The sequence below is a fragment of the Neovison vison genome, chromosome 6, assembly GCF_020171115.1.
Source record: "Neovison vison isolate M4711 chromosome 6, ASM_NN_V1, whole genome shotgun sequence".
Classification (NCBI taxonomy): Eukaryota; Metazoa; Chordata; class Mammalia; order Carnivora; family Mustelidae; genus Neogale; species Neogale vison.
In genome coordinates, this window is record NC_058096.1 from 218,647,954 (window position 1) to 218,664,564 (window position 16,611).

The 16,611-nt window shown below is 59.3% G+C and overlaps 2 protein-coding genes and 1 non-coding gene across 6 annotated transcripts; 2 read left to right on the plus strand and 1 right to left on the minus strand.

Moving 5' to 3' along the window:
• The first annotated feature begins 543 nt into the window (after nt 1–543).
• Nucleotides 544–5,325, plus strand: ZNF358 (zinc finger protein 358). 3 transcript variants are annotated; one of them, XM_044254310.1, is made up of 3 exons: nt 1,445–1,471; nt 3,135–3,240; nt 3,493–5,325. In XM_044254310.1, the coding sequence occupies exons 2-3, from the start codon at nt 3,168–3,170 to the stop codon at nt 5,244–5,246; spliced, it is 1,827 nt and encodes a 608-aa protein (XP_044110245.1). In that variant the 5' UTR covers nt 1,445–1,471; nt 3,135–3,167; the 3' UTR covers nt 5,247–5,325. The 3 variants fall into 3 exon arrangements, with proteins under 3 accessions (XP_044110248.1, XP_044110245.1, XP_044110247.1); XM_044254313.1 differs by lacking the exons at nt 1,445–1,471; nt 3,135–3,240 and adding an exon at nt 544–596; XM_044254312.1 differs by lacking the exon at nt 3,135–3,240 and having other exon boundaries at nt 1,447–1,471.
• Nucleotides 5,326–6,331: 1,006 nt separating this feature from the next.
• On the minus strand, nt 6,332–6,433 carry LOC122911084. The gene has a single exon (XR_006385407.1). It is a non-coding gene; the product is annotated as a small nucleolar RNA U13 (small nucleolar RNA).
• A 1,312-nt stretch (nt 6,434–7,745) lies between these two features.
• MCOLN1 (mucolipin TRP cation channel 1) lies at nt 7,746–16,601 on the plus strand. Of its 2 annotated transcripts, XM_044254318.1 has the most exons (14): nt 7,746–7,804; nt 10,283–10,479; nt 11,123–11,290; nt 11,374–11,539; nt 11,926–12,034; nt 12,272–12,368; nt 12,562–12,661; nt 12,890–12,996; nt 13,135–13,284; nt 13,395–13,496; nt 13,822–13,944; nt 14,211–14,426; nt 16,131–16,261; nt 16,366–16,601. In XM_044254318.1, the coding sequence occupies exons 1-14, from the start codon at nt 7,774–7,776 to the stop codon at nt 16,400–16,402; spliced, it is 1,734 nt and encodes a 577-aa protein (XP_044110253.1). In that variant the 5' UTR covers nt 7,746–7,773; the 3' UTR covers nt 16,403–16,601. The 2 variants fall into 2 exon arrangements, with proteins under 2 accessions (XP_044110253.1, XP_044110254.1); XM_044254319.1 differs by lacking the exons at nt 7,746–7,804; nt 10,283–10,479 and having other exon boundaries at nt 11,129–11,290; nt 11,898–12,034.
• Nucleotides 16,602–16,611: the final 10 nt, after the last annotated feature.

A 16,611-nucleotide genomic window follows, 5' to 3' on the forward strand; every position in this document is an offset into this window, starting at 1 on the left:
AGAAGAGAGAAGACACCTGGAAGTCTGATTTGCTTGAGGCTGTGTTCAAGGGTAGGTGGTGTCAAAACTCACTGAAGACCCTTGGAAATACAGCTGTGGCCAAAAAAGTTTTTTTCAGCTTGCTAAAAGGGAAGCTCATATACCAGGAACCATGGGTGCCTCCATAGGAGGGTGTTGGGGGACAGGAGGACACCTGATAGCATTCACGCATGTGGAGCAGGGTGGGGGGAGTTTTAAGGAGAGTTAAAGAGAGGAGAAGCAATTCGAGGTTGGTGCTGTTGGGAAGCTGGGAGCGGATTGGTAACTGGGTATTTGGATGATTTTTATCTCGGGAGTGGGAGGATGGACGTGGAGCTGTCATTGGTAAAAAGCAACAGTCATCACGTTAGTCCGGGACAGGAGGGCATGTGTTCGTTTTCGTGGTCGCAGAGTGTCCTTGTCTCTGGCCTGGTTCAGACGTGGTCACAGAGCGGCCTTGTGTGATCACTGTTTATATTCTGTGACTGTTGTTTATGCTCAGTGAAGAACATCACGGCCCAGCTGCCAGCTGCCGGGGCTGGCTTTCACTCCCTCTTTTCAAGGATCTCTGTCTCCAGGTAAAGTCCGCCCAGAGTCCTTCCCCACTGTGGCCTAGGTCTCTCCAGAGATCATCACGCCCGTGGGCATCAGACACAGGGAGTCCACCAGTGACAGCAGTGAGTGACCTATCAGCCGGGTAGGAGGAGGAAAACACTCAGGGACAGGGCTCCCAAGCCTTTTCCTTGGGGAGTCTTATAGGGAGTCCCTGGACTGAGCAAAAATGAACAACTTTGTCAATTGCAGGCCTTCTCAGAGCCTTGGCTTCATTTATGTGCCCCACCAGTCTGCCAGAGAATAGAAGTTTGGTGCTTTCTGAACAAAGATAGAGACATGGGCACGAGGCAGAGACAGAGACAGAGAAGGGCAGAAATAGAGAGACAGAGACGCAGAGGCAGGAAAAGTGACAGGAACGGAGGTAGAGAGAATGACACAGGGAGAGCCGCAGAAATAGAGGGACAGAGAGGAACAGAACTAGGGGCCGAGAGGGGAGCAGAGGTGCAGAGAGAGACAGGGGCAGGGAGAGACCACGGCAGGGGCCGAAGCGGGCGGGGGCCCGACGGGGACGAGGGGGGCCGAGGCGGGCCGGGCCGGGCCGAGGCGGGCGGAGGGCAGCGCGGGAGGGCGCGGCGCAGACAAAGGCGCGGCCAGGGCGGCCGGGCCGGGACAAAGGCTGGCCCGGGGGGCGGGGGCAGCGATGGCGACGGCCGCGGCGGGCGCGGGCGAACTACAAGTCCCAGCAGCTCCCGCTGCGGCCCTCGGCCGGCCCCTCTCGCTCCCCGGGAGCGCCTGGCGGGGCCGCTGGGCCGAGGGGGCCGCCGGCGGGGCTGGCGGGCGGGGGGCTTCCTGCGGGCCCCGGGGGCGCGGCGGGCCGGGCAGGGGCGAGGGGCGCCGGGTGAGTGTCCCCGCGAGCGGGCCGGGCGGGCGGGGGCCGGGGCCGGGGCCGGGGCGGGGGCGGGCGCGGGGCGCGGCCCGGGGCGACCTCTGTCCGCCTCCCCACCTTCCCGGCCCGCGCGCCGCCCGCCTGGCCCGGGAGAGCGGGGTCGCGGGCGTGTGGGGAGGGGGCCCCCTGCGGCCCGCGGGCCTAGCGCGCCCTTTCCGCTGCCGTGGCCCCGGGGGAGGGCCCAGCCTGAGCTGGGCGCCTGAAATCGGGAGGTATGGGGGGGCACCCCTCAGCTGTGGGCTCGGGAGCTCAGGACGCCCCCTCCCTGGAGGCGATCCAGACCCTCTCCATCCGAAGAACCCTGGAGGACCCCTAAGTATTGTTCTCCCCACCCTCCAGCCTCCTAAGGTCGGGAGTTCAGGAGGCCCTTCCTCAGGAGGGCGATCGGGGTTCCCTCTGATCCCCCAGGGAGCCCCGTTATTGTTCCCCTTCCTCTCCAGTTTTGGGGTCCAGAGTTCTGGAAGCCCCTTCCCAGGAGGTGATCCAGAGGTCCACCTGGCTCCCCCCCACAGCCCCCAGGAACTCAGTTCTCCTCCCCATTCCAACGAAAAGATGGGAATTTGGAAGGCCCCTTCCTCCGGAGGCAATCTAAAGGTCCCCCTATCCCCCAGAAACCCAGGCATTGTTTCCCCCCACCCTCCAAATGTGGCGTCTGGGTTGAGGAGGTGATCGAAGAACACCCTCTCCATTTGCTTAGCCACTTCCAGCTGCGGGGTTGTGGTTTTCCATGTCCCTCTCCCCAGGAGAGCCAGAGGCCCCCCCATCCCTCCCTCCAGGAACAGATGTGTTTGCTCCCCAGCCCGCAGCCATGGGGTGGGTAGCTCAAGACATCACCTCCCCATCGGGTAGGTGAGCTCCCTCTGCTTCCCAGAAGGGCTCCCAGTTATTGTTCCTCTATCCTGCTTCCAATCTCCAGGTATGGGGCTGGAATTCAGGATCTTTTCTCCAGGAGGGAACCAAAAAAGTGTCTGGACACCCATTGCCATACCTCAGCCTTGGGATCAGTTAGTTACTCAGGAATCTCCCTTTCCTAGGAGATGACTCAGGATCCCCCCAGTAACCCAAGAGGGGCCCTAAGTCTTATTTTTGCCGCCCCCCACCCCAGCTAGGGGTTAGAATTCAGGATCTGCTATCCAACTGGTGAAACAGGTATAACACCTGTCCCTCCTACCCTGGCTATGGGATCCATGGGTCTCCCTGTGCCCCAATGGTTCCCGCCTTAACCCCCTCCTCTAGCTTTAGGAACTGGCATTTGGGTACACAAGTGTTTTGACAGTCACTCCCATCCCTGAACTGTGAAGTGTGGCATTCGAGTCCCTCTTCCCCAGCAGGCATGCCAGAGGTGCCCCTGCCCTCCCCCACTGATACAAGGGGAGTACCAGCTGTCGTTTGCCCCCCGCTCATACTCCAGATATAAGCTTCAGGGCTCAGGATGTGTCCTCTCCATGAGACAAGCCAGAGGTTGCCCTTACTACTAGGGAACCCCCAAATATGTCACCACCAACTCTGGGACTGGAATTCGAGCCATGGACTTAGGAGCAAGCACAGGAACCCAGGCCCTTGCCCTCTTCCCCAGTCAAGCGGGTAGGAACCCTGGGCTCTCTCTCCTCCACAGGACCCAAGCTTCCCACGGGAGGAGGAGCCCAACATGGAGAGAGGGGCAGAGCCCTGGAGCTGGGCACTGGACACCTCTAGTGCCGGGTCCCATGACTTCCATCCAGGTGTGGTGCTGAGACGTGAAAGTTGCCCCCACCCTCCCCCCCCGCTCCATGTCCCAGCAGGGTCCCTCTTCTCCCTGCCCTGACCGGAGCGCATCACAGGTCTCCCTGCAATCTGAGACAAGACAAGGATCTGTGTGTGTATTGAGGAGTGGATCCTGGGCCATGGCCCCTCTCACTTCCCTGCCCAGATTCCAAAAGCGATCCCCGGGCCTCCAGAACCTACCTCCACCCACCTCTGTCCTCACCCTGCAGATCCTGCCCCGGAAGCAGCCAGCACTTCCACACCAGGGATGCGGCGCTCAGTTCTGGTCAGGAACCCGGGCCACAGAGGTCCAAGGCCTGCTTTTGAGGAGCTTGACTCCGACTCAGAGGACCTGGACCCCAACCCCGAAGAGCTGGATGCAGTCTGCGAAGACCCAGAGCCTGACCCAGAAGACCTCAACACTGTCTCCGAAGATGCGGACCCCAGCTACAAAGATCTGGGGCCCATCTCTGAGGACCTGGACCCCGACGCCGAATCTCCGAGCTCCATCTCAGTTCCCCGGGACTCGGATCCCCAAGATCTCCACCCCATGGCTTCAAGTTTCGACCTCGATCCAGATGTCATTGGCCCTGTCCCCCTGGTTCTTGACCCTAACAGCGACACCCTCAGCCCCACCGAATCCCCCGACGTGGACCCCCTCGCATCCAGCCTCACTGCCACTCCCGAGGTCCTGGCCCCCAGCCCCGCGGTGCTCCCTGCACCCGCCAGCCCTCCCCGGCCCTTCTCCTGCCCCGACTGCGGGCGAGCCTTCCGCCGTAGCTCGGGGCTGAGCCAGCACCGCCGTACCCACAGCGGCGAGAAGCCCTACCGCTGCCCCGACTGCGGCAAGTCGTTCAGCCACGGCGCCACGCTGGCCCAGCACCGCGGCATCCACACAGGCGCGCGGCCCTACCAGTGCGCCGCCTGCGGCAAGGCCTTCGGCTGGCGCTCGACGCTGCTGAAGCACCGCAGCAGCCACAGTGGCGAGAAGCCGCACCACTGCCCGGTGTGCGGCAAGGCGTTCGGGCACGGCTCGCTGCTGGCGCAGCACCTGCGCACGCACGGCGGGCCGCGGCCGCACAAGTGCCCCGTGTGCGCCAAGGGCTTCGGGCAGGGCTCGGCGCTGCTGAAGCACCTGCGCACGCACACCGGCGAGCGGCCGTACCCGTGCCCGCAGTGCGGCAAGGCCTTCGGCCAGAGCTCGGCCCTGTTGCAGCACCAGCGCACGCACACGGCCGAGCGCCCTTACCGCTGTCCCCACTGCGGGAAAGCCTTCGGCCAGAGCTCCAACCTGCAGCACCACCTGCGCATCCACACCGGCGAGCGGCCCTACGCCTGTCCCCACTGCTCCAAGGCCTTCGGCCAGAGCTCCGCGCTGCTGCAGCACCTGCACGTGCACTCCGGGGAGCGCCCTTACCGCTGCCAGCTCTGCGGCAAGGCCTTTGGCCAAGCGTCCAGCCTCACCAAGCACAAGCGGGTGCACGAGGGCGCCGCCGCCGCCGCCGCCGCCGCTGCTGCAGCCGCCGCCGCCGCCGCGGGCCTTGGCCTCAGTCCTGCCTCCATGTTGAGGCCAGGGCAGGTCTCCCTCCTGGGTCCTGATGCTGTCTCTGTTGTTGGCTCTGGCCTGGGCCTCAGCCCTGGCCCCAGCTCTGGCCTGGGCTCTGAACCTAGCTCCGTGCTGGGCTCCCTTCCTGATCCTGGCCCCAAAGCTCTCTCTGGCTCTGAATCTACCCCCGCCCCTGATTCTGTCAAATCTTCTGACCCTAAGCCTGTACCCAACGCCAATCCTGACCTCGTGGCCAGCCCTGAGCACGGATCTGGTCCCAGCTCTAACCAGGATCCCGCCCCCAGCCCCGAGCCCAACCCTGAATCTCACCCTGAGCCCTGCTCTCCCACCCACAACACTGTCAGTCCGGCCCTCCCTACTGGCGAGAGTCCCGAGTGGGTGCAGGAGCAAGGAGCTCTGCTGGGGCCGGATGGCTGAAGTGGATGCCGACACTCATGGGGGCCTGGGGAAGTTGTGTGTCATGCAATTTAGTAAAATCCTCCCACTGCCTCTCGGCTCTGTTGTGTGGCTTGCCTCTTTCTGTTTTTCCTCCCTAATGCATGGCCCCTTCCTTGGAAGTTGGGAGGGTGTGGCCTATGCCAGCCATAGCTGGAAACCCAATGTCCCTGCTCCCGGCTAATCCTCCAGGCTTCCCAGTTCCCCCACAAGGTCTCACACTGATCCTCCCTGCAGTTGCCCCTCTGCTTCCCCAGACCTGGCCACCCTAGTCATGGACAGACTTCCATTGCCAGGTGGTTTGAACAGGATCCTTTTCCTTTGGCCTTTCTTTGAGTGGTGGAATTTCTGGCATTTTCACAGTCTAGTGGGCTGATAATGGAGGCTGATATGAGACCCTGAAGGCACCCTACCCGAACTGTTCACATAACCTACCCTTATCCTTCACAGCCCAGGTTATGGGCACAGCACAGGACGGAGAGGTGGCCTGTCTATGTGTTGAACGTAAATCTGCTGATTGGTGGGGTCTCAGCCGGGAACTAGAAAAGCATGGCCTTCACAGAACTCACAGATGCCAAATTCAGGAACATTTAAGAAGTAGTTACGGAGTGTAGTTCATTCTTTTTTTTTCTTTTTAAGATTTAAAATTTTTTTTCACGTGAGAGAGAGAGAGAGAGAGGCAGAAGCAGGGGAGGGAGAAGCTGGCTTCCTGCAGAGCAGGGAGCCTCATGCAGGACTCTATCCCAGGATCCTGGGATCATGACCTGAGCCCAAGGCACACGCTTAACCAACCGAGTCACCCAGGCACCCCGGAAGAGTTTATTCTAAGGAAAGTATAACAAGACATTTCCCCCAAAACATCAGACAGGTAGGGGCACCTGGGTGGCTCAGTGGGTTAAAGCCTCTGCCTTCAGCTCAGGTCATGGTCCCAGGGTCCTGGGATCGAGCCCCAGGTCGGGCTCTCTGCTCACCAGAGAGCCTGCTTCCCTTCCTCTCTCTCTGCCTGCCTCTCTGCCTGCTTGTGATCTCTGTCTGTTGAATACGTAAATAAAAAATCTTTAAAAAAAAATCAGACAGGTAACGGTGAGGAGGTAGCAAGGTTTTGGGGAGACACATCTCACGCAACAGCGTGAATTCTCAGTCACCATGCTCGTGGTCCACAAAACGATTAAGACCTCTGATTTGGTGGAGGGGGCCTGCTTTCCCGAGGAAGGAATCCAATCCATAATCCCAATAACCACTACTTTAATCATCAGTACTGTTTGTCCAACCTTGTGCAGCACTCTTGCATTTCATGCTTTTGAGTTTTCTCATTTTTTTAAAAAAGATTTTATTTATTTATTTGACAGAGAGAAATCACAAGTAGACGGAAAGGCAGGCAGAGAGAGAGAGAGGGAAGCAGGCTCCCCGCCAAGCAGAGAGCCCGATGTGGGACTCGATCCCAGGACCCTGAGATCATGACCTGAGCCGAAGGCAGCGGCTTAACCCACTGAGCCACCCAGGCGCCCTGAGTTTTCTCATTTAATTCAACAGCTCCAAGAGGCACATAACTAAGATCAAGTATCCCCCTTTTGCAAATGAGTAAACAGGCACGTGGAGTTTAAGAACTTCTTTGGAAGATGTAAAAGTGGCAGTTGGCCAGGCTTAGATTTCATCTAAACTGTCTGTTCACCAGAGTTTGGTTCTTAACCAGTATCCTTCAAAGCAAGAGTTCAAAGGCCCTGGGGCTGTTGAGTGAGAAGCTCGGGGAGATGGGGGCTGGAACGGAGGGACCTGGTAGACTGAGGTCAGAATTCCCTTGTCATCCCAGAACAATGGGAAGACATCAGCAGGTTGTGGCAGAGGACTGATTACTCATGGAAAATGCTTCTGGCTACTGCCTGGAGAGTGTAAGGGGAGAGAGTCAGGAGTGGGAGCCTCAGGTCAGGGAGGAGGTTGCTGCACTGGTGCAGGCCAGGAATGCTGCGGACTCTGGGCTGAGGCCTAAAGGAGTGGGTATAAGTGGTCCTATTTGGGACATACTTAGGAAATGAAATAGGATTTGCTGACGGTTCAGATGAGAGGAGCAGGAGCGGAAAGAGAGAAACCACCGGGTTTCTGGGAGGATGGAGAGGCAGCCATGAGACAGGACATATGGTCATCACCGGACTCTGTGGAGGGTAAGGGGTGAAGCACTGAATATGGAACTCAAGAATCTGGCAGCCCATCCCCCAGCACACTGAGCGCCCGTCGGCGTTAGGACCTCAAGGCCACCCTTCGCCCGCAAGAAGCCAGTTGAGGCACGCACGCATGCGTAGAGCGGCAGCAGGGGCTGTCGTGGCGCAGGGGGCGGGATAAGATCCGGTCACGTGCACTGGGGGCGGGGGAGAAAGAGCGCTCTGGTCACGTGATCGCGGCGGGCGTCAGCTGACCCGAGAGGGTTTGAAGCGGCACCGCCAGGGAGCGAGGCCGCAGCAGCGGAGGCGGCGGGCGCTCGGACCCCGGCTGCCCCGCCGCGCCCCGCCCCGGCATGGCAGCCCCCGTGGGCCGGCGGGGCTCAGGTGAGGGCGCGCGCGGGCCCTCGGGGCCCCGAACGCGGGCGGGTGGCCAGCTCCGCCGACCTGGGGCGGCGGAGCTCCCGGTTTCCTTTGCCTAAACTCCAGTGTTGCCCTCTCGGTGGAGAGTAGGACGGATGGCTCCTAGACCCTGGGCGGCCGGGGGGCGCCCGCTCCTCCGTCCCTGGAGTGGCGGGACTCTTGTGTGCTCTCTCCGGACCCAGGTTCTGCTCAGAGTTCCTAAACTCGGGCAGCGGATGGGCCGCCAGCTTCTCCAGCCCCGGCCCGGGAGGTTCCCGGGGTTTGCGTTCTGAGCGTAGTTCCGATGGCTGGCTTTGCTGAACACGGCGGGCACCAGCTTCTCCAACCCTCACGTGGAACTCCCAGGATTCCTTTCCCCGATTCTTGAGGCCGTGCTCAGCTTCTATAAACTCAGATGGGGGTCTGGTCTCCTCCTTGAGCCCAGACGCCGAACTCGATCTCGTGGAGTGGGAGCTCGGCTTTCTTGAACTCAGGCGGTGGATACCCAGCCTCCGGTCTCTTCGGCCTCTGCTTCTCATGGGGGAGCCTGGGAATAGACTCTTCGTGTTGGTCTTCCCTTCTTGAGCTAGCTGGAGATCCCTGAAAGCAGTCCCTGCTGGTAGGATCTGGAATGGGTTAACTGAGATCCCAGCTAGTGAGATGGACCCGCTCTCTGGCTTCCCATCCAACTATCTTGTAAACAGGCACAACAGCATCCAAGCTCCAAAGGGACCGGCCAGGAGCTGGCCCTCCCTGCAGGACAGGTTCTGACAGTGCTCCCATTTGTCCTGGCAGCTGTGTCAGGCAGGCGGCCCGCCAGGTCCTGGAAAGAAACAAGGTTGCCCGGGTCAGGATGGTGGGGGTGTGTCAGGGACGCTCCTGGGCTGCTGTGACCAGCTGTGACCCCAGCGGTTAATGAAACCTTGGACTTTTCTCTTAGGTTGTTCAGAAGTGAAGAGAATAAGCAGTGCTTAGAATAGACTCTATTTGCTGAAGAATTACTGGGACTTGGGGGGTGAACTGAGGCTTCTGTCTGCTTTATCGCATTACATTCAGAGAATGCCTTTCAGAGTTTCAATCTCAGGGTAGACTTTCAAGATTTTATTTTATAGATTTTATTTATTTATTTGACAGAGACACAGCCAGAGAGGGAACCCAAGCAGGGGGAGTGGGAGAGGGAGAAGCAGGCCTCCTGCTGATCAGGGGTCGCGATGTGGGGCTTGATCCTAGGACCCTGGGATCATGACATGAGCCAACGGCAGACTTTTAATGACTGGGCCACCCAGGCACCCCTTAAGATTTTATCTTTCAGTGATCTCTACACCCACCGTGGGGCTCGAGATGAGAGTCACATGCCTTGTCCCACTGAACCAGTCAGGCACCTGCCCCCAGCAGATGTTTTTTGTTCCCACTTTTCTCTCTCTCTTTCTTTCTTTCTTTCTTCCTTCCTTCCTTCCTTTCTTTCTTTCTGACTTTATTTATTTATTTGACAGAGAGATACGTCACAAGTAGGCAGAGAGGCAGGCAGAGAGCGGGGAAAGCAGGCTCCCCGATGAGGAGAGAGCCCTATTCGGGGCTCAATCCTAGGACTCTGGGATTACAACCGGAGCTGAAGGCAGAGGCTTGACCCACTGAGCCACCCAGGCGCCCCTGTTTCCACTTTTCAAATGAGAAGATGGAGGCTTTGAAAGATAACCAGGATCTGCCAACTGGGAAGTAGCAGGTCTGGGATTTGGTTGGAGAGCTGAGAGAGTTCCAGAAGCTGGTGCCCTTCGTGAAAATGCTATATTAGCTGGTGTGCTAGCAGACAGGCAGTGTGGTAATAACACCCATTGGTGTGCAGTGAGTCTTTAGCAGATGTGTTCTGTTATTGTTACTGTTGTCATTCTCCCCTTCTCTGGGCCTGTGGCTTGTGAGAGTGTCAGCTGGCTGGGCCAGGTCATGATGAGTGGAAAAGTCCTTCTCTGGGTGTTTGACCAGAAAAAACTGGAATGTGGCTGAGCTCCATGCTCCTACCTGGAGGCTGGAGTTGGGAAGAGCCAGTGGAAGCAATTCCTTTTCTTCCCACAAATCCACAACTGGAACAATGATGGAATGTTCCGCCATTCTTACCACAAGCCAGCCCCTGTGATAAATGTCTTGTAAGTGTGCAGTGCTCAGGTTCCTGGTGAGAGGTGTTATAGCCCCATTCTGCAGATGAGAAGGCCGAGGCTCAGAGGCAGAGGTCCCTTCCCGAACCAGTGATAAGCAGGGCCAGGAATTAGCTCAGGTCCTCTTGAGTCTTAAATTCGAATTTATAATCTCTGAGCAGGACTGCTTACGTCTATCCACAAAATGTTGCAGATCTCCTGGGTTTTTTGAGATCTCTTCAAGGTCTTTGGCTGGCACGGTGGGACCTCTTTGCCCTGTTGGCAGGTGAGCCTGCCTGGGCCTGGTCCCCACCTCCATCCCCCATTCCCACAGAGACCGAGCGGCTCCTGAGCCCCAGTCCTGGGTATGGCACCCGGGCCGGGGCTTCCCCCACCCCTCCGGAAGAGGAGGACCTCCGCCGCCGGCTCAAGTACTTCTTCATGAGTCCCTGTGACAAATTTCGGGCCAAAGGCCGCAAACCCTTCAAGCTCATGCTGCAAGTCGTGAAGATATTGGTGGTTACCGTGCAGGTGAGCCTGGCAAGGGCCCCAGCAGAACACCACCTGCGGCCAGTGCTGCTCCTAAGGGAGAGTCCTGGCGTCCAAGCCTGGCCCTGACCCCGCAGTAATGGGGTGATCAGTCAGGAAGCCCTCTTAAGATCGTGCTGGGGACAGCTCTTTGTAACCTCACAGATCCTCTCTGAGGTCCTGGCAATTGCTGTTGCTATCATTTTATATGTGAGCCAGCTGAAGCTCAGAGAGGTTAAGGGATGTGTCCAAAGTCACACAGCCACCAAGCATGGGGAGCTGGCACTGGAACCCAGACAGTCTAATGCCATGTTGACTCTCAGACCTGACTCAGTGGCCCCCCCATCCCAGGCCCTGTGGTGGCCTTTGGAGACCCCATGATGAATCAGACCCAGCCCCTGCCCTAAGGAGCCTCTGGTCCGGTGCTGTGATTCAGGGTATGTTAAGATACTTCTAATTTCCTCTCCGTAAGAGAGCACAACACTGATACTCACCCTGTAGGTTTGGGTTCAGCACAGAACCTGGCCCCTGGTAAACATCAGGGAGCATAGGCCTCTGTCGTCATGAGCTACCTGAGCACCCGCTCACCTGCTCACGGTGGGCATTCCTCGTGGCCAGCCTTGTCAGTCCCCGCTCCCCCCACCAGCTCATCCTGTTCGGGCTCAGCAACCAGCTGGCAGTGACGTTTCGGGAGGAGAACACCATTGCCTTCCGCCACCTCTTCCTGCTGGGCTACTCCGATGGGGCGGACGACACTTTCGCGGCCTACACGCGGGAGCAGCTCTACCAGGCCATCTTCCACGCTGTGGACCAGGTGCGGGCAACCGGGGGCAGGCGGGCGGGCCGGCAGGGGGGCAGTGGGCAGGGCTGACAGACCCGCCCTTTCTCTGCCCACAGTACCTCCTGCTCCCTGATGTGTCGCTTGGCCGGTATGCCTACGTGCGAGGCGGGGGTGGCCCCTGGGCCAACGGCTCGGCCCTGGCCCTCTGCCAGCAGTACTACCACCGAGGCCACGTGGACCCAGCCAACGACACCTTTGACATCGATCCCATGGTTGTCACTGGTGAGTAGGCAGGCCAGGGCACCGCTGCTGGTAGTACCGCTGCTGGAATTAAAATCCCACTGGAAAATGGGGTTGTCCTGATCATTAATAATTTGATGTTTGCAGCATCTTTGGTAGAATGCTTGGTGTGCAGAAAAGTGCAAGTGTCGTGTTCTAACATCGTTTGTTCACTGAGCATTTGGGGGCCCACTGGGTGTCAGGTCCTAGGGCCTGTGTAGGGGGTGAGACAAACTGGGCCCACTCCAGGGGAGACCGTGGGGAACAAAGGACAAATGTTAAGTTCACAGCGGGAAGTGAAGGAGGGAAGGGGGCTGCCGGGGACTCTGGGGAGACCTGCCTGTGCCTCTCCCGCCCCCAGTGTCCCTTCCCTGACTCCCTGTCCTCAGACTGCATCCGGGTGGACCCCCCCGAGAGACCCCTTGTGCCCCCCAGTGATGATCTCTCCCTCTCGGACGGCAGCGCCAGTTACAAGAACCTCACGCTCAAATTTCACAAGTACTGCCTGATGGAGGGGGCCTCCAGGGCTGGGCCGAGGGTTGGGGGCCAGGCATCCTTGGCCGCCCCACCACGGGCGGGGACAGAGGAAAACCATGCTGATGCTTCTGTGTGAGCATTTCCTCTTTGAGCTGCAGAGTCAGCGTGGGGCAGCAGCACTGCTGGTGGCGGGGGCGGAGGGTAGGGTGGCAGGAGCGACCGGCAGAGCCCCCTTCCTCACTGAAGCCTCCCTGCCAGGCTGATCAACGTCACCATCCACTTCCAGCTGAAGACCATCAATCTCCAGAGCCTGATCAACAATGAAATTCCCGACTGCTACACCTTCAGTGTCCTGGTAAGCCCAGTGTCCGGGACAAGGGTGGCAGGCCCTCCAGTGAGAGGGGTTGCCCACAGGACCCCTTGGCCAGGGGCGATTTGGGGGGGTAATAAGGGATTTGGGGCCAGATGGACTGTCCATCATGCGGGCCTGGGAGCCTAGGTCCGCCAAGGTTTACTCTGGCTCCTCCTGCCCCGCCACACCCCTGCAGATCACTTTTGACAATAAGGCGCACAGTGGGCGTATCCCCATCAGCCTGGAGACACAGGCCCATATCCAGGAGTGTAAGCATCCCAGCGTCTTCAGGCATGGTGAGCCCCCAACCCCCACACCCATGATAGCAGGGGCCCTGAGCTGCTTGGGGATTCCCCCAAGCCCCAGACCACCATAGACCCAGTTCCTGATTCCCCCAGGTAACCTCTTAGCCCATGGAGTAGCCACAACCAGTCCTACAGACCCCTAGGCCTGGCCTGGCCCCATCCCCAGTCTCCCAAGGCCTCAGGCCATGCCCCGGTCCTACCGAAGTCCTCCCCCGACAGGAGACAACAGCTTCCGGCTCCTGTTCGATGTGGTCGTGATTCTCACCTGTTCCTTCTCCTTCCTGCTGTGCGCCCGCTCGCTGCTCCGTGGCTTTCTGCTGCAGAACGTGAGTGCTGCGTCCAGGGTCACACCTGTGTGCCTGAGCCAGCCTCGCCCAGCTTGGGGGCCCATAAGGGCGGGGGTGGGGGGGGAGAGGGTCCCTTGCTGGGCCCGGCCGGCCCTCACCCCACCTGCCTCCTTGCAGGAGTTTGTTGGGTTCATGTGGCGGCAGCGGGGACGGGTCATCAGCCTCTGGGATCGGCTGGAATTTGTCAACGGCTGGTACATCCTGCTGGTCACCAGCGACGTGCTCACCATCTCGGGCACCATCATGAAGATCGGCATAGAAGCCAAGGTGGGTCCTGGTCCCTTCTACCGTCCTCTCCACCCCTCCCGCACCTGTCTGGGGCCATAGCCCGCAGGAAGGGCCAAGCCAGGTGGGGGTGACGCTGCTTCTGCCCCTAGAACCTGGCGAGCTACGACGTCTGCAGCATTCTCCTGGGCACCTCCACGCTGCTCGTCTGGGTCGGCGTCATCCGTTATCTGACCTTCTTCCATAAGTACAACGTAAGCTTCGTGTGTGCAGGCTGGACCCTCCAGGCGGTGGCCACGTGCTCCCCAAGTCTCACCGTCCTCCCCTGGGTAGATTCATACACCTGTGGCCGTCGCCAGCCTCTACAGATGGCCTGTCACAGCCTCTTGCCCACACTGGCCCACCCAGACGTGCCTGTCCCTACAGCCAAAGCAGAACCATGGGACTCCAGCTGGGTCCAGCGGAGTGGGGGTGGGGAATGGTCAGGCCCTGCCTGCTCCCCCCGCCCCATTCACAAGGTCAGTAGACGTTGTGGCCCCACCCACACGGACCGCCCCCACCCCAATCTGCCTGCCACAGATTCTCATTGCCACGCTGCGGGTGGCCCTGCCCAGCGTCATGCGTTTCTGCTGCTGTGTGGCTGTCATCTACCTGGGCTATTGCTTCTGTGGCTGGATCGTGCTGGGGCCCTACCATGTGAAGGTACGGGCTGTCTGGGCCCTGGTGCCTATGACCCACAGTCAACGCGTTCCCGTCCCCCTCCCTCCAAGCCCAGCGCTGAACCCTCTGAGCCCTGGTCTGACACTGAACGGTCCACCTGGACCCCTGGTACCTTACCAGGAGGTCTCCGGTAGTTCTGCCCGTTGTTCCCTCTGACCCCCCCCCCGCCCCATGACCCCACCCCAGCCCCAGCCCCCCGTTGCACCCACGGTCCGTCTGACCCCACAACCCCACTGCCCTGCTGGCAGTTCCGCTCGCTGTCCATGGTGTCGGAGTGCCTGTTCTCGCTCATCAATGGGGACGACATGTTCGTGACGTTCGCCGCGATGCAGGCTCAGCAGGGCCGCAGCAGCCTCGTCTGGCTGTTCTCCCAGCTCTACCTCTACTCCTTCATCAGCCTCTTCATCTACATGGTGCTTAGCCTCTTCATCGCGCTCATCACTGGTGCCTACGACACCATCAAGGTCAGCGCCGGCCCGCATGCCTCCCCACCTGTCTCCATGGGGGGCCAAGCCTCACAGATATACAGCCCTGAACCTTGGGCTCCGGGTCCCTTGGAGTTGGCCCCGGCAGGGTCTCAGGGGGCATGAGGCAGGGCGAGGAGGGAAAGACCCGGGGAGAGAAGATGGGAGACTGAAAAGCCGGAAGGGGCGAATGGGGCGTGTTGACCACAGCTGCCACATTCTCAGTTTTATCAAGGTAGGGCTGTGGCCAGGTCAGGTTCCCTTGTCTTTTACCGACGGGGAAACCAGGGTGTACCGTTTTAGTGACTTGCCTGAGGTCAGCTGCTAAGTGGTAGAGCCAGATGCAACCCAGGACTGTGTGATTCCGGAATCCCGAATCCTATACGTGTCCTGTACGGTGGCCTGGGTGGGAGATCTTTGGGTCCAGGGAGTGGTGGTGGCCCGCACGCTGCAGGCTTCAGAGGAGAGAGGGGTTGGAGTAGAATGTGAGGGTGGCAGGTACACACGATTCTTTAGCAAATGTGTGTTTGAGGGCCCTGGGCTGGGTATCTGGGAAATGCGGTATATATAGACGATGCCAGACCAGTAGGCAAGATGGGTGATCTGTGAACAGAGTGTGATGACCAATTCATGAGAGGGATGAAGGTTACAGAGGGATCCCCTGCTTTAGACTGGTATTGGGGTGAGTCCAGGAAAGTCTAGAATGTGCCAATACTGGTCCTAGCCACATGTGACTGTTCAAATATTTTTTTTTTTAAAGATTTTATTTATTTATTTGACAGAGACAGATCACAAGTAGGCAGAGAGAGAGGAGGAAGCAGGCTCCCTGCTGAGCAGAGAGCCCGATGCGGGACTCGATCCCAGGACCCTGAGATCATGACCTGAGCTGAAGGCAGTGGCTTAACCCACTGAGCCACCCAGGCGCCCTGACCGTTCAAATATTGACTTGAATTGAAATGAAACACAATTCCATATTCAGTTTCTCCTCACACCATTCACCTGTCAAGTGCACAAAGGTTTATACAGCTAGTGACTACCAGATCAGATGGCACAGATAGCAGATTCTCCTGTATCAGAAACTTCTGGATTGAGAGTCCAGGAGAGAGCACGAGGGAGAAGGAACAGCCAAAGGCCCAGTAGCCAGAAAGGACCTGGGGATGAGATGATGGCTACTCTACAGGTTGGGAGGGGTGAAGGCTCTGCTGAAAGCTAGGGTTCTGCTGGGGAGGCAGACAGGCACCCCCCAAGCCTGGATACGGTCATCCCACAGATACACTTCTGTCACTCTGGCCCAAGGAGTCTTGGCTCTTGCTCTAGCGCCTAAACGTCACACGTGTGTATCAGCCTTGGATATACAGGCCCAGACCTTGTTCCTGCCGTGTGTGCCCACTCAGTAGGTGTTCCCTTCCAGGCCCCCAGCTTGTGTCAGGTACGGCTCTGAGTGCTGAAGCAGCAGCAGAGGGCACCAACTGACCAAGATGCGGGATGTGCACATTTTCGGGGGCCAGGGAATGTCTCCCTGGGAAGCAAACCCGGAGGAATGACAGGTGGAGGGACTTCGGGTGCTTAGGTGTGGTGGGGGTGGGGGAACTTGGTTGGTGGCGAGTCACAGGGAGGAGATCCCTGTGGCTAGCTGGCTGGCGAGGAGGTGGGGGGGGTGCAGAGAGCAGACCTCAAAGGGGCCACCCCGCATTTGTTCCCCAGCACCCCGGCGGTGCTGGCGCAGAGGAGAGCGAGCTCCAGGCCTACATCGCGCAGTGCCAGGACAGCCCCACCTCGGGCAAGTTCCGCCGCGGGAGCGGCTCCGCCTGCAGCCTCCTCTGCTGCTGCGGCAGGTGCGAGCTGGGGATTGGGGATTGGGGTCCGGGGACAGGGAGCCTGCCTGAGGGAACTGGTCCCTTCCGCCATGGCTGGCAGGCTGACATGGCCTCTCCCCCAGGGACGCCTCGGAGGAGCATTCGCTGCTGGTGAATTGAGTCGGAGCCGCCACTGCTACTGGACACTAGCCCTCCGACTGCGGAGACTCACGCTTATTTATTTGTAGGGTTTGCTTTTAAGGACCGGTTCCCTCCAGCGCCCTGAGGACCTGGGCCAGTCGGGTCGGACGCGGGTGGGGACGGGCGGGGTGGGTGTTAAATAAACGGGAAAATAAATGTGTCTTCATTTGTAGCGGGAGGGGCGTTCT

Bases quoted from the DNA above. Each gene is read 5' to 3' on its own strand.
- ZNF358 (XM_044254310.1), top strand. From the start codon at position 3,168: ATGGAGAGAGGGGCAGAGCCCTGGAGCTGGGCACTGGACACCTCTAGT. The intron at 3,241-3,492 runs GTGTGGTGCTGA...CTCACCCTGCAG, and splicing joins GTCCCATGACTTCCATCCAG to ATCCTGCCCCGGAAGCAGCC.
- MCOLN1 (XM_044254318.1), top strand. From the start codon at position 7,774: ATGGCAGCCCCCGTGGGCCGGCGGGGCTCAG. The intron at 12,662-12,889 runs GTGAGCCCCCAA...CTCCCCCGACAG, and splicing joins TCCCAGCGTCTTCAGGCATG to GAGACAACAGCTTCCGGCTC. The intron at 13,945-14,210 runs GTACGGGCTGTC...CCCTGCTGGCAG, and splicing joins TGGGGCCCTACCATGTGAAG to TTCCGCTCGCTGTCCATGGT.